General features: G+C 44.2%; 2 protein-coding genes across 2 annotated transcripts in view; both read left to right on the top strand.

Annotated features, from left to right (window-relative positions):
* The first annotated feature begins 3,295 nt into the window (after positions 1-3,295).
* On the top strand, positions 3,296-4,192 carry LOC127932604 (uncharacterized). Its single transcript, XM_052528610.1, has one exon. The coding sequence runs from the start codon at positions 3,296-3,298 to the stop codon at positions 4,190-4,192; it is 897 nt and encodes a 298-aa protein (XP_052384570.1).
* A 17-nt stretch (positions 4,193-4,209) lies between these two features.
* The window catches only part of LOC118378225 (glutamate receptor-interacting protein 2-like), a 185,390-nt gene continuing 163,318 nt past the window's right edge, over positions 4,210-26,281 (top strand). The window contains exons 1-2 of the mRNA XM_052528611.1: positions 4,210-4,414; positions 21,865-21,945. Of these exons, the coding sequence (XP_052384571.1) occupies positions 4,210-4,414; positions 21,865-21,945 (286 nt within the window). The remainder of the gene's footprint in view (positions 4,415-21,864; positions 21,946-26,281) is intronic.

Raw genomic sequence — 26,281 nt, forward strand, 5'->3', positions numbered from 1 at the left:
GTGGCCAAAAGTTTTGAGAATGACACAAATATTAATTTTCACAAAGTCTGCTGCCTCAGTTTGTATGATGGCGATTTGCATATACTCCAGAATCTTATGAAGAGTGATCATATGAATGGCAATTAATTGCAGTCCCTCTTTGTCATGCAAATGAACTGAATCCCCAAAGAACATTTCCACCGCATTTCTGCCCTGCCACAAAAGGACCAGCTGACATCATGTCAGTGTTCTCTCATTAACACAGGTGTGAGTATTGACGAGGACAAGGCTGGAGATCACTCTGTCATGCTGATTGAGTTTCAATAACAAACTGGAAGATTCAAAAGGAGGGTGGTGCTTGGAACCATTTTTCTTCCTCTGTCAACCATGATTACCTGCAAGGAAACATGTGTCGTCATCAATGCTTTGCACAAAAAGGGCTTCACAGGCAAGGCTATTGCTGCCAGTAAGATTGCACCTAAATCAACCATTTATCAGATCATCAAGAACTTCAAGGAGAGCGGTTCAATTGTTGTGAAGAAGGCTTCAGGGCGCCCAAGAAAGTCCAGCAAGCACTAGGACCGTCTTCTAAAGTTGATTCAGCTGCAGGATCGGGGCACCACCAGTACAGAGCTTGCTCAGGAATGGCAGGTGTGAGTGCATCTGCACGCAGAGTGAGGCGAAGACTTTTGGAGGATGGCCTGGTGTCAAGAAGGGCAGCAAAGAAGCCACTTCTCTCCAGGAAAAACATCAGGGACAGACTGATATTCTGCAAAAGGTACAGGGATTGGACTGCTGAGGACGGGGGTAAAGTCATTTTCTCTAATAAATCCCCTTTCCGATTGTTTGGGGCATCTAGAAAAAAGCTTGTCCGGAGAAGACAAGGTGAGCGCTACAATCAGTCCTGTGTCATGCCAACAGTAAAGCATCCTGAGACCATTTATGTTTAGGGTTGCTTCTCAGCCAAGGGAATGGGCTCACTCACAATTTTGCCTAAGAAAACAGCCATGAATTAGGAATGGAACCAACACACCTTCTGAGAGCATCTTCTCCCAACCATCCAGGAACAGTTTGGTGACGAACAATGCCTTTTCCAGCATGATGGAGCACCTCGCCATAAGGCAAAAGTGATACCTAAGTGGCTCGGGGAACAAAACATTCAATATTTTGGGTCCATGGCCAGGAAACTCCACAGACCTTAATCCCATTGAGAACTTGTGGTCAATCCTCAAGAGGTGGGTGGACAAACAAAACCCCACAAATTCTGACAAACTCCAAGCATTGATTATGCAAGAATGGGCTGCCATCAGTCAGGATGTGGCCCAGAAGTTAATTGACAGCATGCCAGGGTTGATGCAGAGGTCTTGTTGATCTCATGCCATAGGTAGACAGTTCACATAGTTTTTTGATCTCATGCCATAGGTAGACAGTTACCATAGTTTATTGATCTCATGCCATAGGTAGACAGTTCACATAGTTTATTGATCTCATGCCATAGGTAGACAGTTCCCATAGTTTATTGATCTCATGCCATAGGTAGACAGTTCACGGTCCACTGGCGTGTGAAGTCTGGCCACGAGCCATGACACGAGCCATGACACTTAAGAGGAAATCCTGCGAAGTGGAGAATACACTCTAGGCAGACCTTTAATAGCCTACTCACAGAGCACTTAAACCTTAACCTGTAAGACATTTACCCCTAACCTGCTCCATGGGTGCTGATTTATGACTGCACATAGTGCTGTGCTGCTTCCAGGTCTGGTACGTCAGTGTAGCGTCCTGTGAGTTGGATAATGTGACGACACAAAAAATTACACATTTCTGTTGAACAAGGGAGTGGGCAATAAACGTGCTTTATTGTATTGTACTAAAGACTCTACTCTTTATTTACACAGTAGGCATACAGTATATGAATTCAGTATTCCACTGGCTTAATAACGGCTTGACTGCTTATATGGCGTAGAATGACACAACACTAAAATCGCTGGGCCTCGGGGGAACCCCCCCACACCTCCCCCCTTCAAGCAATCATTCTGACTGCAACATTTTAACAGTGTAATTAATACATTTTCATATACGCTATCGCAAAAATAATCATTTGTTTGTGTTTAAAGATGGTCTTAGGTAATATTAGAATTCATTTTTTTCTTCTTCAAATAACACCATAGCATTTTCACTAGTTTATGTCACTGCTGTTATTAAACAAAAATAATGATTAAAAACAACAAAAGTGTTGAATACATTTTATAGCTGGTGTGTGTGTATATGTGCTACAACTATAAAACAGAACGCTTTTTATTACATCAGTTGTTATATGTGTGAAATTATACTGAACAAAAAATATGAACGCAACTGTTACGCTAAATGAGTGAAGAGGTGTGGAGTCAGGCGCAGAGAGCAAAATATGTGGGAAAAAACACGCTTTAATGTCCAGGAAATATAACATGAACAAAAGTAGGAAAACAAATGAACAGAAATATAAACGGACAGCGCGAAACCCAAAATGCAAACAAAATACACTCAAACACAGAACAGACGAACAAGCCCGCACGAAACAGAAGCGGGCTGAACAAACTTATATAACCCCACCCTAACAACCAAACAAGAAACAGGTCATACCAATCAGACAAAACCAAAGGAACACAGAACAACGGATCGGTGATAGCTAGTAGACCGGCGACGACGACCGCCGAGCTCCACCCGAACAAGAATGGGAGTCACCTTCGGTAATATTCGTGACAGCAACATGCAACAATTTCAAAGATTTTACTGAGTTGCAGTTCATAATAAGGAAATCAGTCAATTGAAATAAATTAATTAGGCCATAATCAATAGATTTTACATGACTGGGTCGAGGCAGAGCCATGGGTGGGCTTGGAAGGGCAGGGGCACACCCACTTGGCAGCCAGGACAACGCACTGGGGAGCCAGGCCCAGCCAATCAGAATTAGTTTTCCCCCCACAAAAGGGCTTTATTACAGACATAAATACTCCCCCTCCCCATGGGAAATGTAGTACCAGTTTATCTGAGCCAATAGAATAGCTCCATGGGAAACGTAGTACCAGTTTATCTGAGCCAATAGAATAACTCCATGGGAAACGTAATACCAGTTTAACTGAGCCAATAGAATAACTCCATGGGAAACGTAGTACCAGTTTAACTGAGCCAATAGAATAACTCCATGGGAAACGTAGTACCAGTTTATCTGAGCCAATAGAATAACTCCATGGGAAACGTAGTACCAGTTTATCTGAGCCAATAGAATAACTCCATTGGAAACCAAATACCAGTTCAAATACTGCTGTGTAAACAAACCATGAAACATGGTGGCGCCCCCTGGCATCAGGAATGGTTTACCCCGTCCTGTGGAGCCTCAGGCCCCCCCAGGCATCAGGATAGGTTTACCCCGTCCTGTGGAGCCCCAGGCACCCCCAGGCCCCCTGGCATCAGGAATGGTTTACCCCGTCCTGTGGAGCCCCAGGCACCCCCAGGCATCAGGAATGGTTTACTCCATCCTGTGGAACCCCAGGCACCCCCAGGCATCAGGAATGGTTTACCCCGTCCTGTGGAGCCCCAGGCACCCCCAGGCATCAGGAATGGTTTACCCCGTCCTGTGGAGCCCCAGGCACCTCCAGGCATCAGGAATGATTTACCCCATCCTGTGGAGCCCCAGGCACCCCCAGGCATCAGGAATGGTTTACCCCGTCCTGTGGAGCCAAAGGCCCCCCCAGGCATCAGGAATGGTTTACCCCGTCCTGTGGAGCCCCAGGCACCCCCAGGCATCAGGAATGGTTTACCCCGTCCTGTGGAGCCCCAGGCACCCCCAGGCATCAGGAATGGTTTACCCCGTCCTGTGGAGCCCCAGGCGCCCCCTGGCATCAGGAATGGTTTACCCCGTCCTGTGGAGCTCCAAGCACCCCCTGGCATCAGGAATGGTTTGCCCCGTCCTGTGGAGCCCCAGGCACCCCCTGGCATCAGGAATGGTTTACCCCGTCCTGTGGAGCCCCAGGCACCCCCTGGCATCAGGAATGGTTTACCCCGTCCTGTGGAGCCCCAGGCACCCCCTGGCATCAGGAATGGTTTACCCCGTCCTGTGGAGCCCCAGGCACCCCCTGGCATCAGGAATGGTTTACCCCGTCCTGTGGAGCCCCAGGCGCCCCCTGGCATCAGGAATGGGTTACCCCGTCCTGTGGAGCCCCAGGCGCCCCCATGAACCCCCTGGCATCAGGAATGGTTTACCCCGTCCTGTGGAGCCCCAGGCACCCCCTGGCATCAGGAATGGTTTACCCCGTCCTGTGGAGCCCCAGGCACCCCCTGGCATCAGGAATGGTTTACCCCGTCCTGTGGAGCCCCAGGCACCCCCTGGCATCAGGAATGGTTTACCCCGTCCTGTGGAACCCCAGGCGCCCCCTGGCACCCCCTGGCATCAGGAATGGTTTACCCCGTCCTGTGGAGCTTCAGGCACCTGGAACATTAATCCAGATCTGGAGCAACGAAGACAGACAGACCAGGGGGTAGCAAGAGGTTATTAACACAGGAATTTGCTCTGCGCTTAAATTGTATATTGAATGGCTATGAAGGTTTCTGAAATATGTGTTACTGTGTTTAACTAAGCAGTAATACCAGGGACCTACATTAAACCCCTCCTTTTTACCTCTACAATCCTCATATGGCCATTATATCCTCAAGAGAGAGGCTGAACAGAGTGTGGCGTGCTGAGAAAGACTACGATGATACATTGCTGGTATAGCTGTTGTATAAACACTGTTCCTCGGCAAGTTCCTCAGTGAAGGAAGCTGTAACATATCTCTCTCTCACACACACACACACGCCTACACACACACACACACACGCACGCACGCACACACAGAGAGAGCTGCTGTGATACAGACAGTAATCCGTGGTGACACTGCTGTGAAGGCGGGAAAAAAACGTCCAGCCAACCTTTTGTCACTTCCAACATACCGTGTCGAGCGTGGCTTTGACAACAAAAAAATAAAAATAAAGCAGGAGTTCACACCCAGTCACATGCCTCTGTCTAATCCCTCCCTCTCATCCTTCAATCTCACCAGAGTACAGCATCAATTTAGAGATACGTGATGTTGTGGAACAAGAACGCCCCCAACAACAGTATCTGTCTTTAGCTCAGTGTGCTAACACAGTCAGCGGGACTGTGATGGTTGCTAGGAGAGGAAGAACACATGATGTTAATTTCAAATAATACTAGTGCCATACAATTAGTTTCCCTCATTTTACATACCCATAGGCTTCATAGTGGACGTATGGTAGTGTTGTTATGTATGGTAGTGTTATGTATGGTAGTGTTGTTATGTATGGTAGTGTTGTTATGTATGGTAGTGTTGTTATGTATGGTAGTGTTGTTATGTATGGTAGTGTTATGTATGGTAGTGTTGTTATGTATGGTAGTGTTGTTGTGTATGGTAGTGTTGTTATGTATGGTAGTGTTGTTATGTATGGTAGTGTTACGTATGGTAGTGTTATGTATGGTAGTGTTGTTATGTATGGTAGTGTTGTTGTGTATGGTAGTGTTGTTGTGTATGGTAGTGTTGTTGTGTATGGTAGTGTTGTTGTGTATGGTAGTGTTGTTATGTATGGTAGTGTTGTTATGTATGGTAGTGTTATGTATGGTAGTGTTGTTATGTATGGTAGTGTTGTTGTGTATGGTAGTGTTATGTGTGGTAGTGTTGTTATGTATGGTAGTGTTATGTATGGTAGTGTTGTTATGTATGGTAGTGTTGTTATGTATGGTAGTGTTGTTATGTATGGTAGTGTTATGTATGGTAGTGTTGTTATGTATGGTAGTGTTATGTATGGTAGTGTTGTTATGTATGGTAGTGTTATGTATGGTAGTGTTGTTATGTATGGTAGTGTTATGTATGGTAGTGTTATGTATGGTAGCGTTGTTATGTATGGTAGTGTTGTTGTGTATGGTAGTGTTGTTATGTATGGTAGTGTTATGTATGGTAGTGTTATGTATGGTAGTGTTGTTATGTATGGTAGTGTTGTTGTGTATGGTAGTGTTGTTATGTATGGTAGTGTCGTTATGTATGGTAGTGTTGTTGTGTATGGTAGTGTTGTTATGTATGGTAGTGTTATGTATGGTAGTGTTGTTATGTATGGTAGTGTTGTTGTGTATGGTAGTGTTGTTATGTATGGTAGTGTTGTTATGTATGGTAGTGTTGTTGTGTATGGTAGTGTTGTTATGTATGGTAGTGTTGTTATGTATGGTAGTGTTGTTATGTATGGTAGTGTTGTTATGTATGGTAGTGTTATGTATGGTAGTGTTGTTATGTATGGTCGTGTTGTTATGTATGGTGGTGTTGTTATGTATGGTAGTGTTATGTATGGTAGTGTTGTTGTGTATGGTAGTGTTGTTATGTATGGTAGTGTTATGTATGGTAGTGTTGTTATGTATGGTAGTGTTGTTGTGTATGGTAGTGTTGTTATGTATGGTAGTGTTGTTATGTATGGTAGTGTTGTTGTGTATGGTAGTGTTGTTATGTATGGTAGTGTTGTTATGTATGGTAGTGTTGTTATGTATGGTAGTGTTGTTATGTATGGTAGTGTTGTTATGTATGGTAGTGTTGTTGTGTATGGTAGTGTTGTTGTGTATGGTAGTGTTGTTATGTATGGTGGTGTTGTTATGTATGGTAGTGTTGTTGTGTATGGTAGTGTTATGTGTGGTAGTGTTGTTATGTATGGTAGTGTTGTTGTGTATGGTAGTGTTGTTATGTATGGTAGTGTTGTTATGTATGGTAGTGTTATGTATGGTAGTGTTATGTATGGTAGTGTTGTTATGTATGGTAGTGTTACATTTACATTTACATTTAAGTCATTTAGCAGACGCTCTTATCCAGAGCGACTTACAAATTGGTGCATTCACCTTATGACATCCAGTAGAATAGTCACTTTACAATAGTGCATCTAAATCTTAAAGGGGGGGGGGTGAGAAGGATTACTTATCCTATCCTAGGTATTCCTTAAAGAGGTGGGGTTTCAGGAGTCTCCGGAAGGTGGTGATTGACTCCGCTGTCCTGGCGTCGTGAGGGAGTTTGTTCCACCATTGGGGGGCCAGAGCAGCGAACAGTTTTGAATGTGTGGTAGTGTTGTGTATGGTTGTGTTGTTATGTATGGTAGTGTTATGTATGGTATTGTTGTTATGTATGGTAGTGTTATGTGTGGTGTTATGTGTGGTAGTGTTGTTATGTATGGTAGTGTTGTTATGTATGGTAGTGTTGTTATGTATGGTAGTGTTGTTATGTGTGGTAGTGTTGTTATGTATGGTAGTGTTGTTGTGTATGGTAGTGTTGTTATGTATGGTAGTGTTGTTATGTATGGTAGTGTTGTTGTGTATGGTAGTGTTGTTATGTATGGTGGTGTTGTTATGTGTGGTAGTGTTGTTATGTATGGTAGTGTTATGTATGGTAGTGTTGTTATGTATGGTAGTGTTGTTATGTATGGTAGTGTTGTTGTGTATGGTAGTGTTATGTATGGTAGTGTTGTTATGTATGGAAGTGTTGTTATGTGTGGTAGTGTTGTTATGTATGGTAGTGTTATGTATGGTAGTGTTATGTATGGTAGTGTTGTTATGTATGGTAGTGTTGTGTATGGTAGTGTTGTTATGTATGGTAGTGTTGTTATGTATGGTAGTGTTATGTATGCTAGTGTTGTTATGTATGGTAGTGTTGTTATGTATGGTGGTGTTGTTATGTGTGGTAGTGTTGTTATGTATGGTAGTGTTATGTATGGTAGTGTTGTTATGTATGGTAGTGTTGTTATGTATGGTAGTGTTGTTATGTATGGTAGTGTTGTTGTGTATGGTAGTGTTGTTATGTATGGTAGTGTTGTTATGTATGGTAGTGTTGTTATGTATGGTAGTGTTGTTATGTATGGTAGTGTTGTTATGTATGGTAGTGTTATGTATGGTAGTGTTATGTATGGTAGTGTTGTTATGTATGGTCGTGTTGTTATGTATGGTGGTGTTGTTATGTATGGTAGTGTTATGTATGGTAGTGTTGTTGTGTATGGTAGTGTTGTTATGTATGGTAGTGTTGTTATGTATGGTAGTGTTGTTGTGTATGGTAGTGTTGTTATGTATGGTAGTGTTGTTATGTATGGTAGTGTTGTTATGTATGGTAGTGTTGTTATGTATGGTAGTGTTGTTATGTATGGTAGTGTTGTTGTGTATGGTAGTGTTGTTGTGTATGGTAGTGTTGTTATGTATGGTGGTGTTGTTATGTATGGTAGTGTTGTTGTGTATGGTAGTGTTATGTGTGGTAGTGTTGTTATGTATGGTAGTGTTGTTGTGTATGGTAGTGTTGTTATGTATGGTAGTGTTGTTATGTATGGTAGTGTTATGTATGGTAGTGTTATGTATGGTAGTGTTGTTATGTATGGTAGTGTTACATTTACATTTACATTTAAGTCATTTAGCAGACGCTCTTATCCAGAGCGACTTACAAATTGGTGCATTCACCTTATGACATCCAGTAGAATAGTCACTTTACAATAGTGCATCTAAATCTTAAAGGGGGGTGAGAAGGATTACTTATCCTATCCTAGGTATTCCTTAAAGAGGTGGGGTTTCAGGAGTCTCCGGAAGGTGGTGATTGACTCCGCTGTCCTGGCGTCGTGAGGGAGTTTGTTCCACCATTGGGGGGCCAGAGCAGCGAACAGTTTTGACTGTGTGGTAGTGTTGTGTATGGTTGTGTTGTTATGTATGGTAGTGTTATGTATGGTATTGTTGTTATGTATGGTAGTGTTATGTGTGGTGTTATGTGTGGTAGTGTTGTTATGTATGGTAGTGTTGTTATGTATGGTAGTGTTGTTATGTATGGTAGTGTTGTTATGTGTGGTAGTGTTGTTATGTATGGTAGTGTTGTTGTGTATGGTAGTGTTGTTATGTATGGTAGTGTTGTTATGTATGGTAGTGTTGTTGTGTATGGTAGTGTTGTTATGTATGGTAGTGTTGTTATGTATGGTAGTGTTGTTATGTATGGTAGTGTTGTTGTGTATGGTAGTGTTGTTATGTATGGTAGTGTTGTTATGTATGGTAGTGTTGTTGTGTATGGTAGTGTTGTTATGTATGGTAGTGTTATGTATGCTAGTGTTGTTATGTATGGTAGTGTTGTTATGTATGGTGGTGTTGTTATGTGTGGTAGTGTTGTTATGTATGGTAGTGTTATGTATGGTAGTGTTGTTATGTATGTTAGTGTTGTTATGTATGGTAGTGTTGTTGTGTATGGTAGTGTTATGTATGGTAGTGTTGTTATGTATGGAAGTGTTGTTATGTGTGGTAGTGTTGTTATGTATGGTAGTGTTATGTATGGTAGTGTTGTTATGTATGGTAGTGTTGTGTATGGTAGTGTTGTTATGTATGGTAGTGTTGTGTATGGTTGTGTTGTTATGTATGGTAGTGTTATGTATGGTAGTGTTGTGTATGGTAGTGTTGTGTATGGTAGTGTTGTTATGTATGGTAGTGTTGTGTATGGTAGTGTTGTTATGTATGGTAGTGTTATGTATGGTAGTGTTGTGTATGGTAGTGTTGTGTATGGTAGTGTTGTTATGTATGGTAGTGTTGTGTATGGTAGTGTTGTTATGTATGGTAGTAGTGTTATGTATGGTAGTGTTGTGTATGGTAGTGTTGTTATGTATGGTAGTGTTGTGTATGGTAGTGTTGTGTATGGTAGTGTTGTTATGTATGGTAGTAGTGTTATGTATGGTAGTGTTGTTATGTATGGTAGTGTTATGTATGGTAGTAGTGTTATGTATGGTAGTAGTGTTATGTATGGTAGTGTTGTTATGTATGGTAGTGTTATGTATGGTAGTAGTGTTATGTATGGTAGTAGTGTTATGTATGGTAGTGTTATGTATGGTAGTAGTGTTATGTATGGTAGTAGTGTTATGTATGGTAGTGTTGTTATGTATGGTAGTGTTGTGTATGGTAGTGTTGTGTATGGTAGTGTTGTTATGTATGGTAGTGTTAAGTATGGTGATGTTGTTATTGTGGTACTGTTACTTGTAGTGTGTTTGCCTGTGTGGTTTGCCAGGTTTGTTGGTGTATTTACTCTCTGTGGGTTGAGGTAGAGCTGCAATTTATCATCAGGCCAGTCTCTGTGGGTAGAGGTAGAGGTAGAGGTTTAAAGGTAGAGGTAGAGGTAGAGGTAGAGGTTTAAAGGTAGAGGTAGAGGTAAAGGTAGAGGTAGAGGTAGAGGTAGAGCTGCAATTTATCATCAGGCCAGTCTCTGTGGGTAGAGGTAGAGGTAGAGGTAGAGGTAGAGGTAGAGCTGCAATTTATCATCAGGCCAGTCTCTGTGGGTAGAGGTAGAGGTAGAGGTAAAGGTAGAGGTAAAGGTAGAGGTAGAGGTAGAGGTAGGGGTAGAGGTAGGGGTAGAGGTAGAGGTAGAGGTAGGGGTAGAGGTAAAGGTAGAGGTAGAGGTAGAGGTAGAGGTAGGGGTAGAGGTAGAGGTAGAGGTAGGGGTAGAGGTAGAGGTAGGGGTAGAGGTAGAGGTAGAGGTAGAGGTAGGGGTAGAGGTAGAGGTAGAGGTAGAGGTAGGGGTAGAGGTAGAGGTAGAGGTAGGGGTAGAGGTAGAGGTAGAGGTAGAGCTGCAATTTATCATCAGGCCAGTCTCTGTGGGTAGAGGTAGAGGTAGAGGTAGAGGTTGAGCTGCAATTTATCATCAGGCCAGTCTCTGTGGGTAGAGGTAGAGGTAAAGGTAGAGGTAGAGGTAGAGGTAGAGGTAGAGGTAGAGGTAGAGGTAGAGGTAGAGCTGCAATTTATCATCAGGCCAGTCTCTGTGGGTAGAGGTAGAGGTAGAGGTAAAGGTAGAGGTAAAGGTAGAGGTAGAGGTAGAGGTAGAGGTAGGGGTAGAGGTAGGGGTAGAGGTAGAGGTAGGGGTAGAGGTAAATAATATAATAATAATAATAATAATATATAATAATAATATATGCCATTTAGCAGACGCTTTTATCCAAAGCGACTTACAGTCATGTGTGCATACATTCTACGTATGGGTGGTCCCGGGGATCGAACCCACTACCCTGGCGTTACAAGCGCCATGCTCTACCAACTGAGCTACAGAAGGACAAGGTAGAGGTAGAGGTAGAGGTAGAGGTAGGGGTAGAGGTAGAGGTAGGGGTAGAGGTAGAGGTAGAGGTAGAGGTAGAGGTAGAGGTAGGGGTAGAGGTAGAGGTAGAGGTAGAGGTAGGGGTAGAGGTAGAGGTAGAGGTAGGGGTAGAGGTAGGGGTAGAGGTAGGGGTAGAGGTAGAGGTAGGGGTAGGGGTAGAGGTAGGGGTAGAGGTAGGGGTAGAGGTAGGGGTAGAGGTAGAGGTAGAGGTAGGGGTAGGGGTAGGGGTAGAGGTAGGGGTAGGGGGGCAGGGGTAGAGGTAGGGGTAGAGGTAGAGGTAGGGGTAGGGGTAGAGGTAGGGGTAGAGGTAGAGGTAGGGGTAGGGGTAGAGGTAGGGGTAGGGGTAGAGGTAGGGGTAGGGGTAGAGGTAGAGGTAGAGGTAGAGGTAGAGGTAGAGGTAGGGGTAGAGGTAGGGGTAGAGGTAGAGGTAGGGGTAGGGTATACCTGCAGCGGTGCACCTTGCCAACTCATTGTTTGTCTCCCTGTATTTGTGATGACTGCTAATTGATATCTGAATGTGATCCCAGAATCACACGCACGCACCCACACACACACATACACACATGCATGCACGCACGCACGCACACACACACACACACACACACACACACACACACACACACACACACACACACACACACACACACACACACACACACACACACACACACACACACACACACACACTGTTCTTCAAGTAAAGGTGTTTCTGTAACAATGGAGATTGTTAGAAGTGGCCCTTGTGCATACTGCAGTACCAAGCAGAAAGGCAGCACCTGCTCGTTTGATCTAAAATGAGTTAATGTAATTTTTGCTACATTAAATACATCCTTAATCCTGTGGACAAGTATCCTGCCTCTATTGTATTGTGTTCAGGAGAAAATAGGGGGTCATGTTAGCAGTAACTGGATAAAAAGTTACTGTGAAAACCAAGGTAAATAAAAGCAATTTTTCCTAATTTCCACGCTATGAGCAGTTACTGTCGTTTTGCTTGGTAGAGCAGTGTGGAGTTGTATGGGAACAACCTGCCAACCTGACTTTTCTCCCAGCTCTTCATACTCAGATTGGAGGGGAACATTCTGCGTGGATTGTTACTTTGCTACTTTGCCCCTGTATACTTTTTCCACATTTTTGTCAACGTTTAGTTGGGAAAGTAACTGAAAAGGTGCTTCAAGCAATTGTAATTTCCCCACAACATATGGGGTTTTTTAAAACCAAGCCAACATTTGACCAATATTCCCAAATGGTTCGGGAACAGTCAGTGACGATAGTTTGACTCTTCCACGGTGAGGTGTCAGCGCTCCATCTCCTGCCATGTGTAACACACTTTGATGCTTGTAAGGCTGAGCTGATTTTGGGGGAACGATGACGTTAAGACGAGAACAAAATAAAAAACAGATGACTGAGCTTCCAAAGTTAGGTAGCTAGCCTAGCGTCACGGCTAAATCCTCTCATTTGATAGGTGACTTGGAAGATTTTAAAGCCCTCTGGCATCTGGATTATAGCTGTGTCGAGTGCTTTATCACAGCATGCAGAGGCTAATACGGCTGAGGGGCTTGGAGGGAGCGGAGAGGAGAGGAGAGGAGAGGAGAGGAGAGAGGAGAGGAGGGGAGGGGAGGGAGGGGAGAGAGGAGAGGAGATGAGATGAGAGGAGAGAGGAGAGGAGAGGAGGGAGGGGAGGGAGGGAGGAAAGGAGAGGAGAGGAGAGGAGAGGAGAGAGGGGAGGGGAGGGGGGGAAAGGAGGGGAGGGGAGGGAGAGGAGAGGGGAGGGGAGGGGAGGGAGAGGGGAGGAGAGGAGAGGAGGGGAGGGAGGGGAGAGGAGAGGAGAGGAGAGGGAGAGGAGAGGAGGGGAGGAGAGGAGAGGAGGGAGGAGAGGAGAGGAGGAGAGGGAGGGAGGGGAGGGGAGGGGAGGGGAGGGGAGGGGAGAGGGAGGAGGAGAGGAGAGGAGAGGGAGGAGGAGAGGAGGGGAGGGAGGGGAGGGGAGAGGAGGAGGAGGAGAGGAGGGAGGGGAGGAGGAGAGGAGAGGAGAGGAGAGGAGAGGAGAGGAGAGGAGAGGAGAGGAGAGGAGAGGAGAGGAGGGAGAGGAGAGGAGGAGGAGAGGGAGAGGAGAGGAGAGGAGGGAGAGAAGATGGGATGGGGAGGGATGGGGTCAGGAGTATGGAGAGAGGACAGGAGAGGAAAGAAGGGGAGAGATCCAATTTTGATAAACTCCCATATCTACTGGGTGAAATTCCACAGTGTGCCATCACAGCAGCAAGATTTGTGACCTGTTGCCACGAGAAAAGGGCAACCAGTGAAGAACACACACCATTGTAAATACAACCCATATTTATGCTTATTTATTTTATCTTGTGTCCTTTACCATTTGTACATTGTTAAAACACTGTATATATATATAATATGACATTTGTAATGTCTTTATTGTTTTGAAACTTCTGTATGTGTAATGTTTACTGTTAATTTTTATTGTTTATGTCACTTTATATATTCACTTTATATATTATCTACCTCACTTGGGCAATGTTAACACATGTTTCCCATGCCAATAAAGCCCTTGAATTGAGAGGACAGGAGAGGAGGGAAGAGAAGAGAAGAGAAGAGAAGAGAAGAGAAGAGAAGGAGAGGAGAGGAGAGGAGAGGAAGGAAGGAGAGGAAGGAAGGAAAGGGAAGGAAGGAAGGAGTACAGGAAGGGAGGAAGGGACATGAGGAGAGGGGGCCATGAGGGAGGGGATTTGGAAAGGACAGGAGAGGAGGGAAGAGGAGATGAGAGGAGGAGAGGAGAGGAGAGGGGAGGAGAGGAGAAGAGAAGAGAGGAGAGGAAAGGAGAAGAGAAGAGGGAAGAGGAAAGGGAAGGGAAGGAAGGGGAAGGGAAGGGAAGGGAAGGGAAGGGAAGGGAAGGAAGGGAAGAAGAGGAGGGAGGAAGGGGGACATGAGAGGGGGGGAAGAAGGAAGAGGAAGGAAGGGAGGAGAAGGAAGGAGAGGAGAGTAGAGGGAGGAGAAGGGAAGAGAAGAGAAGAGGAAGGGAAGGGAAGGAAAGGGAAGGGAAGGGAAGGGAAGGGAAGGGAAGGAAGGGAAGGGAAGGGAAGGAGGGAGGGAAGGGAAGGGGGAGAGAGGAGAGGGGGAGGAAGGGGGACAGGAGGAGAGGGAGGGAAGGGAAGGAGGAAGAGAGAGGAGGGAGGAAGGGGGAAGGAGAGGGGGGAAGGGAAGGGAAGGGAAGGGAAGGGAAGGGAAGGGGGAGAGAGTAGAGGAGGGAGGAAGGGGGACATGAGGAGAGGGGGGACATGGGGAGAGGAGCTTTTGGAGAGGACAGGAGCGGAGGGAAGAGAAGAGAGGGGAGAAGTAGGAGAGGAGAGTAGTGTGTAGCGAGTTTATATACTGGAGATGGGTGGATCTGTCAACACAGACTCTGATGCCCTTCCAGAGTCTGAGGTTACACCGATTACTCTGGTCTAGGGCTGTCCGCATTTAGGCTGTTCGATAGGCTGTTGGTCAACCAAGATTTTGTTTTAGTCGAGCTGTGGCAAATATATATATTTTTAAATTATGGCACACGAGACATGCCTGTCTGATTGGACTAATCCATTGTGTAGGTCTATCTGTGTGGACTAATCCATTGTGTAGGTCTGGATAAGAGCGTCTGCTAAATGACTTAAATGTAAATGTAAATGACTAATCCATTGTGTAGGCCTGTCTGAGTGGACTAATCCATTGTGTAGGTCTGTCTGAGTGGACTAATCCATTGTGTAGGCCTGTCTGAGTGGACTAATCCATTGTGTAGGTCTGTCTGAGTGGACTAATCCATTGTGTAGGTCTGTCTGAGTGGACTAATCCATTGTGTAGGTCTGTCTGAGTGGACTAATCCATTGTGTAGGTCTGTCTGAGTGGACTAATCCATTGTGTAGGTCTGTCTGAGTGGACTAATCCATTGTGTAGGTCTGTCTGAGTGGACTAATCCATTGTGTAGGTCTGTCTGAGTGGACTAATCCATTGTGTAGGTCTGTCTGAGTGGACTAATCCATTGTGTAGGCCTGTCTGAGTGGACTAATCCATTGTGTAGGCTGCGGGGGGGGGTACACCAGTATCACCAGTAGTATATTTACCATTTATTACCATCATTTCTAATCTACAATGTTTGTTTGGTTAAGGTCATTTCTGTTCAAACAATTCAATTTGACTGTTCTCATTGTTGGAGAGGACACGTTGTTGTGAGGCAAAGGTTTTGATTTATCTCACTCCATTTTACGAGTTGTCAATTAATTCATTGTCTTTTGTTTAGTGCGCTCCTGTCAATCTTGAGTAAGGACACACACCTGATTATGTATAGAAATAGGCCTATAGGCTACCTGGCCTGCGCGCAAGTGGAGGCCTATAAATGTGCCCCTTTTGGGGATCTGCTAGTATTTCTGATTGTCTTATCTCACCATCACAGTGGAGTGTCTCAAAGGCATTTTTTCTTCGCTTCAAAAAAGCAAGTAAACAAAGTTTGTTTTTTTACAGCCATTGAGACTGAAAATGGTTCCTCAATGTGGCCTATTTAAAAAAATCTTTCCAGCTTTCTCCCTTTCGATAACCACTCAGCATGAAAGGAGAAAAATAATACATTTTCTGATCTGGTGGAAACATATAGACTTACCTAATTACTTGCCTACAGCAAATATCCCCGTATATTTTATCAATGCTGTTTAGTCCGTCTGTCTGTTTCAAGTTCCTTGCAGACAGGCCATCACTGGATTTATAGCCAGAAACCTTTATGTAGGCTATTTTTTATTTTTTTTCAGTATATTTTATCCAATGTTGCAAGTTTAATCATAACTTCAGGCCAGACCCAAGTTAATAGATTGATCAAATAAGATATCTTGGCACGCAGATCAGTAGAAATGGTAAGATATCTTGGCACGCAGATCAGTAGAAATGGTAAGATAACTTGGCACGCAGATCAGTAGAAATGGTAAGATAACTTGGCACGCAGATCAGTAGAAATGGTAAGATATCTTGGCACGCAGATCAGTAGAAATGGTAAGATAACTTGGCACGCAGATCAGTAGAAATGGTAAGATAACTTGGCACGCAGATCAGTAGAAATGGTAAGATATCTTGGCACGCAGATCAGTAGAAATGGTAAGATAACTTGCACGCAGATCAGTAGATCAGTTGAAATGGTAAGATAACTCAGTGAAATGGTAAGACACTTAGCAGATCAGTTGAAATGGTAAGATAACTTAGGGTAAGTTATCTTGGCACGTCAGTAGAAATGGTAAGATATCTTGGCACGTTGAAATGGTAAGATAACTTGGCACGCAGATCAGTTGAAATGGTAAGATAACTTGGCACGCAGATCAGTTGAAATGGTAAGATAACTTGGCACGCCAAATGGAAAAGGTTGCCGTCCACTAAATTCAGGAGTTTAAAAGGCAGAATCTGCGAAGGCCAGCAGAGGAGGTGGTTCGGGTTGGAAACCACGATTAATACCATTCCATTTATTCCATCCCAGCCCAATAACAATGAGCCTGTCCTCCTATAGCTCCTCCCACCAGCCTCCTCTGTGGCAAAACACACACTCACACACACACACACAACCCACAGGAACACACACACACAACCCACAGGAACACACACACACACACAACCCACAGGAACACACACAACCCACAGGAACACACACACAACCCACAGGAACAAACACACAACCCACAGGAACACACACTGCTCAAACAGGTGACGGTAGCACAATTGAAGTGAGTCGTCTTTCTGTGTGAAAGGAAACACACGAGGAAGAACAAAAGCCGCCAGCCGTACTCGACTGCACTAGCTAGCGCCAGATAAACACTGACTTTGTCCCTTTGTCACTCTCCTTCTCTCTGAAGGCTATAGATTAACAATATAACAATGCTGAATCTAAAGCTGGGAGCAGAGAGAGAAGAACACTCTTCCCCTGACTGTGACAAAGACAGATCATTGTGTTGCCCAATTTCTGGTGTGTTGACGAGGCTGTTGGAATACGGTGTGTGTGTGTGTGTGTGTTCCTGTGGGTGTCGGGGAATAGATAGCTGAAGTGTTTTATCTAATAGGGTAGGCATAAGGAACAGAACTCCAGCGACAATTATTGATGACAGGCCCCACAGCAGCACGGTATTAGTTTATGGATCAAGTTTAGAGAAAATTAAGACTGCGGCATTTAATGAAAAATGAAGCCTCTTTCTCGACGCTCACAGTAATGTGTCCTCATGTAGGACTTCAGAACACAGGAACAGGCCGTTGAACAGACTAGTGTCTGAGGTTTAATCTGTAGAGAGTAGTGTCAGAGGTTTAATCTGAAGAGATTAGTGTCCGAGGTTTAATCTGTAGAGATTAGTGTCCGAGGTTTAATCTGTAGAGAGTAGTGTCAGAGGTTTAATCTGAAGAGATTAGTGTCCGAGGTTTAATCTGTAGAGAGTAGTGTCAGAGGTTTAATCTGTAGAGAGTAGTGTCAGAGGTTTAATCTGTAGAGATTAGTGTCAGAGGTTTAATCTGAAGAGAGTAGTTTAATCAGAGGTTTAATTTAATCTGAAGAGATTAGTGTCAGAGGTTTAATCTGGTTTGTCAGAAATCTGAAGAGAGTAGTGTCAGAGGTTTAATCTGAAGAGATTAGTGTCAGAGGTTTAATCTGAAGAGATTAGTGTCAGAGGTTTAATCTGTAGAGATTAGTGTCAGAGGTTTAATCTGTAGAGAGTAGTGTCCGAGGTTTAATCTGAAGAGATTAGTGTCAGAGGTTTAATCTGAAGAGATTAGTGTCAGAGGTTTAATCTGAAGAGATTAGTGTCAGAGGTTTAATCTGAAGAGATTAGTGTCAGAGGTTTAATCTGAAGAGATTAGTGTCAGAGGTTTAATCTGAAGAGATTAGTGTCCGAGGTTTAATCTGAAGAGATTAGTGTCCGAGGTTTAATCTGTAGAGAGTAGTGTCCGAGGTTTAATCTGAAGAGATTAGTGTCCGAGGTTTAATCTGAAGAGATTAGTGTCAGAGGTTTAATCTGAAGAGATTAGTGTCCGAGGTTTAATCTGTAGAGATTAGTGTCAGAGGTTTAATCTGAAGAGATTAGTGTCAGAGGTTTAATCTGAAGAGAGTAGTGTCAGAGGTTTAATCTGTAGAGATTAGTGTCAGAGGTTTAATCTGAAGAGACTAGTGTCAGAGGTTTAATCTGTAGAGAGAGGTTTAATCTGAAGAGATAGTAGTGTCTGAGGTTTAATCTGAAGAGATTAGTGTCAGAGGTTTAATCTGAAGAGAGTAGTGAGGTTTAATCTGAAGAGAGTAGTTTTTAATCTGAAGAGATTAGTGTCAGAGGTTTAATCTGTAGAGATTAGTGTCAGAGGTTTAATCTGTAGAGATTAGTGTCAGAGGTTTAATCTGTAAGAGACTAGTGTCAGAGGTTTAATCTGAAGAGAGTAGTGTCAGAGGTTTAATCTGAAGAGAGGTAGTGTCAGAGGTTTAATCTGAAGAGAGTAGTGTCAGAGGTTTAATCTGTAGAGAGTAGTGTCAGAGGTTTAATCTGAAGAGATAGTGTCAGAGGTTTAATCTGAGAGATTAGTGTCAGAGGTTTAATCTGAAGAGATTAGTGTCCGAGGTTTAATCTGAAGAGAGTAGTGTCAGAGGTTTAATCTGAAGAGATTAGTGTCCGAGGTTTAATCTGAAGAGATTAGTGTCAGAGGTTTAATCTGAAGAGATTAGTGTCAGAGGTTTAATCTGAAGAGAGTAGTGTCAGATTAGTGTTTTAATCTGAAGAGATTAGTGTCCGAGGTTTAATCTGAAGAGAGTAGTGTCAGAGGTTTAATCTGAAGAGAATTAGTGTCAGAGGTTTAATCTGAAGAGATTAGTGTCAGAGGTTTAATCTGTAGAGAATCTGAAGTGTCAGAGGTTTAATCTGAAGAGAGTAGTGTCAGAGGTTTAATCTGAAGAGAGATAGTGTCCGAGGTTTAATCTGAAGAGACTAGTGTCAGAGGTTTAATCTGAAGAGATTAGTGTCAGAGGTTTAATCTGTAGAGAGAGTAGTGTCAGAGGTTTAATCTGAAGAGAGTAGTGTCAGAGGTTTAATCTGAAGAGAGTAGTGTCCGAGGTTTAATCTGAAGAGATTAGTGTCAGAGGTTTAATCTGAAGAGAGTGTCCGAGGTTTAATCTGAGAGATTAGTGGCCGAGGTTTAATCTGAAGAGAGTAGTGTCAGAGGTTTAATCTGAAGAGAGTAGTGTCAGAGGTTTAATCTGAAGAGAGTAGTGTCCGAGGTTTAATCTGAAGAGATTAGTGTCCGAGGTTTAATCTGAAGAGAGTAGTGTCAGAGGTTTAATCTGAAGAGAGTAGTGTCAGAGGTTTAATCTGAAGAGAGTAGTGTCTGAGGTTTAATCTGAAGAGAGTAGTGTCAGAGGTTTAATCTGTAGAGATTAGTGTCAGAGGTTTAATCTGTAGAGATTAGTGTCCGAGGTTTAATCTGAAGAGAGTAGTGTCAGAGGTTTAATCTGAAGAGAGTAGTGTCAGAGGTTTAATCTGAAGAGAGTAGTGTCAGAGGTTTAATCTGAAGAGAGTAGTGTCCGAGGTTTAATCTGAAGAGACTAGTGTCAGAGGTTTAATCTGAAGAGAGTAGTGTCAGAGGTTTAATCTGAAGAGAGTAGTGTCAGAGGTTTAATCTGAAGAGACTAGTGTCCGAGGTTTAATCTGAAGAGAGTAGTGTCAGAGGTTTAATCTGAAGAGACTAGTGTCAGAGGTTTAATCTGAAGAGACTAGTGTCAGAGGTTTAATCTGAAGAGATTAGTGTCAGAGGTTTAATCTGAAGAGATTAGTGTCAGAGGTTTAATCTGTAGAGATTAGTGTCCGAGGTTTAATCTGAAGAGAGTAGTGTCAGAGGTTTAATCTGAAGAGAGTAGTGTCAGAGGTTTAATCTGAAGAGAGTAGTGTCCGAGGTTTAATCTGAAGAGAGTAGTGTCCGAGGTTTAATCTGAAGAGAGTAGTGTCCGAGGTTTAATCTGTAGAGATTAGTGTCCGAGGTTTAATCTGAAGAGAGTAGTGTCAGAGGTTTAATCTGTAGAGATTAGTGTCAGAGGTTTAATCTGAAGAGAGTAGTGTCAGAGGTTTAATCTGTAGAGAGTAGTGTCCGAGGTTTAATCTGAAGAGAGTAGTGTCCGAGGTTTAATCTGTAGAGAGTAGTGTCCGAGGTTTAATCTGAAGAGAGTAGTGTCCGAGGTTTAATCTGAAGAGAGTAGTGTCCGAGGTTTAATCTGAAGAGAGTAGTGTCAGAGGTTTAATCTGAAGAGATTAGTGTCAGAGGTTTAATCTGAAGAGAGTAGTGTCCGAGGTTTAATCTGAAGAGAGTAGTGTCAGAGGTTTAATCTGAAGAGAGTAGTTTAATCTGTAGTGTCAGAGGTTTAATCTGTAGAGATTAGTGTCAGAGGTTTAATCTGAAGAGACTAGTGTCAGAGGTTTAATCTGAAGAGAGTAGTGTCAGAGGTTTAATCTGTAGAGATTAGTGTCAGAGGTTTAATCTGAAGAGACTAGTGTCAGAGGTTTAATCTGTAGAGATTAGTGTCAGAGGTTTAATCTGTAGAGAGTAGTGTCAGAGGTTTAATCTGAAGAGAGTAGTGTCAGAGGTTTAATCTGAAGAGAGTAGTGTCAGAGGTTTAATCTGAAGAGAGTAGTGTCAGAGGTTTAATCTGAAGAGAGTAGTGTCAGAGGTTTAATCTGAAGAGAGTAGTGTCAGAGGTTTAATCTGAAGAGAGTAGTGTCAGAGGTTTAATCTGAAGAGAGTAGTGTCAGAGGTTTAATCTGAACAGAGTAGTGTCAGAGGTTTAATCTGAAGAGAGTAGTGTCAGAGGTTTAATCTGAAGAGAGTAGTGTCAGAGGTTTAATCTGAAGAGAGTAGTGTCAGAGGTTTAATCTGAAGAGAGTAGTGTCAGAGGTTTAATCTGAAGAGAGTAGTGTCAGAGGTTTAATCTGAAGAGAGTAGTGTCAGAGGTTTAATCTGAAGAGAGTAGTGTCAGAGGTTTAATCTGAAGAGAGTTGTGTCTGAGGTTTAATCTGAAGAGAATAGTATCAGAGGTTTTATTCTGAAGAGAATTTGCATTTGGGTATCCTGGAGACTTCCATGAAACATCAACCGTACTGGCAACATCATACATTACTTCAATATCATAATACCATAAACCCAATTTCCCACCCCAAGGATTTATTTTTATTTTTTTATTTTACCTTTATTTAACCAGGCAAGTCAGTTAAGAACATATTCTTATTTTCAATGACGGCCTGGGAACAGTGGGTTAACTGCCTGTTCAGGGGCAGAACGACAGATTTGTACCTCGCAGCTCGGGGGTTTGAACTCGCAACCTTCCGGTTACTAGTCCAACGCTCTAACCACTAGGCTACGCTGCTGAAATAGCAGCACCTATAGTGCACCTATAGTGCTCCACCATTCGACATCTGGCCGTCTATCTCATGTCACCACCATGTAGTCTAATGGGCCAGTAGATAGCCTGCTTCCTAATGTCTGTGTCTCAAAAAGCACGATATTCCTCATGTAGTGCACTACATAATAGTGCAGTCAAGGATGGGCTAAAAAAGTAGTGCACTACACAGGATTAGGATGGACTCCAGTCAAAAGCAGTGCACTACATTTGGAATTGGTTATGTTGGGCCATGGTCAACAGTAGTGCACTACATAGGGAATAGGGTGCTATCTGAGACGCAGGCCTATAATAGCCCTGTTTTCTCCCCCTTCCTTCCAGATGATGGTCCTTACTCTAAAGGGAACAAGGACTCACAAGGGACAGACAATTCCCTGACCTCCAGGAGACAGAGTATCCCAGGTACACTACTGAGTTTCTTTACTGTCTGGCTGCTCATCTCAGGTCTCTCTCTCTGGTCTCTCTGGTCTCTCTGGTATGTCTCTGGTCTCTCTGGTATGTCTCTGGTCTCTCTGGTATGTCTCTGGTCTCTCTGGTATGTCACTGGTCTCTCTGGTATGTCTCTTGTCTCTGTGGTATGTATCTGGTCTCTCTGGTATGTCTCTGGTCTTTCTGGTATGTCTCTGGTCTCTCTGGTATGTCTCTGGTCTTTCTGGTATGTCTCTGGTCTCTCTGGTATGTCTCTGGTCTCTCTGGTAGTGTCTTTAATTTACTTGTCTTTAATTGTGGTATGTATCTGGTCTCTCTGGTAGTGTCTCTTGTCTCTGTGGTATGTCTCTGGTCTCTCTGGTATGTCTCAGTGTCAGGTCTCTCTGAAGAGCAGGCCTATGTCTCTGGTCTCTCTGGTATGTCTCTGGATCTCTCTGGTATGTCTCTGGTCTCTGGTATCAACCACTGGTCTCTCCGGTATGTCTCTTTATTTCTCTGGTCTTCATCTCACTGGTCTCTCTCTATGTCTCTGGTCTCTCTGGTATGTCTCTGGTCTCTCTGGTATGTCTCTGGTCTCTCTGGTATGTCTCTGGTCTCTCTCGTATGTCACTGGTCTCTCTGGTATGTCTCTTGTCTCTGTGGTATGTATCTGGTCTCTCTGGTATGTCTCTGGTCTTTCTGGTATGTCTCTGGTCTCTCTGGTATGTCTCTGGTCTCTCTGGTATGTCTCTGGTCTCTCCCTGGTATCTTTCTCGCTGGCTCTCCATAGCTCACAGTTCTCTTCCTCTCTCTGCTCTCTCTCTCTCTCTCTAGTCTATCTCTCTCTGGTGTCTCTCTGGTCTCTCTCTAGTCTCTTTCGCTCTGGTCTTCATCTCTCTGGTCTCTTTCTCTCTTGTCTCTATCTCTCTGCTCTCTCTCTCTCTCTAGTCTATCTCTCTCTGGTGTCTCTCTGCTCTCTCTCTCTCTCTCTAGTCTATCTCTCTCTGGTGTCTCTCTGCTCTCTCTCTCTCTCTCTAGTCTATCTCTCTCTGGTGTCTCTCTGCTCTCTCTCTCTCTCTAGTCTATCTCTCTCTGGTCTCTCTGGTCTCTCTCTCTAGTCTCTTTCTCTGGTCTGTCATTTTGCTGTTTCTTCTTGTCTCTATCTCTCTGCGTTCTCTCTGCTGAGTCTATCTCTCTCTGGTGTCTTCTGTTCTCCCTGCTGGTTGGTCTATCTCTCTGGGTCTCTGTAAATTAAAATGTCTCTCTCCTGGTCTTCTCTCTCTGGTCTCTTTCTGGATGGTCTGTAAACTAAGTCTATCTCTCTGGTGGGCTCTGGTCTCTCTGTAAATCTTTCGCTCTGGTCTTCATCTCTGGTTGGGACTGGTCTCTAAACTTCTTCTCCCTGCTGGTTGGGTCTCTCTGGTGTAAACTCTGGTTCTCTCTGCTCTTGGGCCTGGATGGGTGTAAATCTCCCTCTGGTTGGGACTGGATCTGTCTAAAGGTTCTCTCTCTGCTGGTTGGGCCTGGATGGGTCTAAATCTGTTCTCCCTCTGGTTGGGACTGGATGGGTGTCTCTACTCTTCTCCCTGTCTATCTCTGGATGGGTGTCTCTGTTCTCCCTGCTGATTGGGCTCTGGATGGGTCTTCACTAAAAGGTTCTCCCTGCTGATTGGGCCTGGATGGGTGTAAACTAATCTCTCTCTGGTGGTTCTCCCTGCTGATTGGGCCTGGATGGGTGTAAACTGTTTCTCCCTGCTGATCTGGGCTCTGGTGTCTCTCTGTAAACTAAACTCTCTAGTTTCTCCCTGCTGATTGGGCCTGGATGGTCATTTTGTAAACTCTCTGTCAGGTTCTCCCTGCTGATTGGGCCTGGATGGGTGTAAATTAAAATGTTCTCCCTGCTGGTTGGGCCTGGATGGGTGTAAACTAAAGGTTCTCCCTGCTGATTGGGCCTGGATGGGTGTAAACTAAAGGTTCTCCCTGCTGATTGGGCCTGGATGGGTGTAAACTAAATGTTCTCCCTGCTGATTGGGCCTGGATGGGTGTAAACTAAAAGGTTCTCCCTGCTGATTGGGCCTGGATGGGTGTAAACTAAAGGTTCTCCCTGCTGATTGGGCCTGGATGGGTGTAAACTAAACGTTTCTCCCTGCTGATTGGGCCTGGATGGTTGTAAACTAAACGTTTCTCCCTGCTGATTGGGCCTGGATGGTTGTAAACTAAAGGTTTCTCCCTGCTGATTGGGCCTGGATGGGTGTAAACTAAAGGTTCTCCCTGCTGATTGGGCCTGGATGGGTGTAAACTAAAGGTTCTCCCTGCTGGTTGGGCCTGGATGGGTGTAAACTAAAGGTTCTCCCTGCTGATTGGGCCTGGATGGGTGTAAACTAAAAGGTTCTCCCTGCTGGTTGGGCCTGGATGGGTGTAAACTAAAGGTTCTCCCTGCTGATTGGGCCTGGATGGTTGTATGGGTGTAAACTAAAGGTTCTCCATGCTGGTTGGGCCTGGATCGGTGTAAACTAAAGGTTCTCCCTGCTGATTGGGCCTGGATGGGTGTAAACTAAAGGTTCTCCCTGCTGATTGGGCCTGGATGGGTGTAAACTAAAAAACTAAAGGTTCTCCCTGCTGATTGGGCCTGGATGGTTGTAAACTAAACGTTTCTCCCTGCTGATTGGGCCTGGATGGTTGTAAACTAAAGGTTCTCCCTGCTGATTGGGCCTGGATGGGTGTAAACTAAAGGTTCTCCATGCTGGTTGGGCCTGGATGGGTGTAAACTAAAGGTTCTCCCTGCTGATTGGGCCTGGATGGGTGTAAACTAAAGGTTCTCCCTGCTGATTGGGCCTGGATGGGTGTAAACTAAAAGGTTCTCCCTGCTGGTTGGGCCTGGATGGGTGTAAACTAAAGGTTCTCCCTGCTGATTGGGCCTGGATGGGTGTAAACTAAAAGGTTCTCCCTGCTGATTGGGCCTGGATGGGTGTGAACTAAAAGGTTCTCCCTGCTGATTGGGCCTGGATGGGTGTAAACTAAAAGGTTCTCCCTGCTGGTTGGGCCTGGATGGGTGTAAACTAAAGGTTCTCCCTGCTGATTGGGCCTGGATGGGTGTAAACTAAAAGGTTCTCCCTGCTGGTTGGGCCTGGATGGGTGTAAACTAAAGGTTCTCCATGCTGGTTGGGCCTGGATGGGTGTAAACTAAAGCGTGTAGATGAAGATGATGGGGAGTCTGTATTCTGCTGCTCATACTCCCTGGCCGTGCACGCTGCTTCGCCTCTTATTTACTGTGCATATTGCAAAGCGTTCTACGATGATAACTGGAATTAGCTTGATGAACAAGTAATTGCGGGATTGAAACCAGCTGTGTATAACAAAGACAAAACAAATGCAACAAGGAACAAGGAGAGGGACCGACTTCGGCGGAAGTCGTGACACAAGGCTTTGGAAGAACATAACACTGTATTCTCACACAACTGCTGAAGAAAGAAGACCTGCTGGGGGGGAAACAAACATACAGCAGTTCTACTTTCTTCAGCCATTGTGAGAGAATACTGTGTTCGGTTCTTCCAAAGCCTTGTGTCACGACTGCCACCGAAGTCGGTCCCTCTCCTTGTTCGAGCGGCGTTCGGCGGTCGACGTCACCGGCCTTCTAGCCATCGCTGATCCACTTTTCATTTTCCATTTGTTTTGTCTTTGTCTTACACACCTGGTTTCAATCCCCAACTTACTTGTTCATTATTTAACCCTCTGTTCCCCCCCATGTTGGTTTGTGAGTGATTGTTCATTGTACATTGGTCCGTTATTGTGGCTGGCATTGTTGCTTTGTATTTTGGTTTATTTTTGAGTAAAGTACGTTGATTACTCATATCTGCTGTCCTGCACCTGACTCTATACACCAGCTACACAAAGGACCCATTAAACATTGACTGCTGTACAGAAATACTACCTAACTCCTTATGATAAAAGAGAGCCGTGTAACTTTCTCACGGTGCTGAATGTCATAAGATGTAATATTTGAAGAAGTATAATGTTCATTGTGATTTAAAATGGAATCCTCTAGACTAGCACCAGCTTGTATTTAAACCCAGAATTTCATCTCAAATTCAACATTTCACCGTTAAATTCGGACTGTATCCCGAGGCTAATTGTGAAGTGGTATAATTACAGTGTGTTGTTACTAGGGCTGTTGCGGTGACTGTATTACCGCCAAACGGCAGTCACGAGTCATGAAGGCAGTCAAATTTCACTTGACCGTTTAGTCGCAGTAATTAGGCATCCCCAAGCTCGGATGCTGCTGATGGTCATTAGTAGTCTACTAAACTTGCCTCGGGATACAGTCCGAATT

Source organism: Oncorhynchus keta, chromosome 10 (assembly GCF_023373465.1).
Source record: "Oncorhynchus keta strain PuntledgeMale-10-30-2019 chromosome 10, Oket_V2, whole genome shotgun sequence".
NCBI lineage: Eukaryota > Metazoa > Chordata > Actinopteri > Salmoniformes > Salmonidae > Oncorhynchus > Oncorhynchus keta.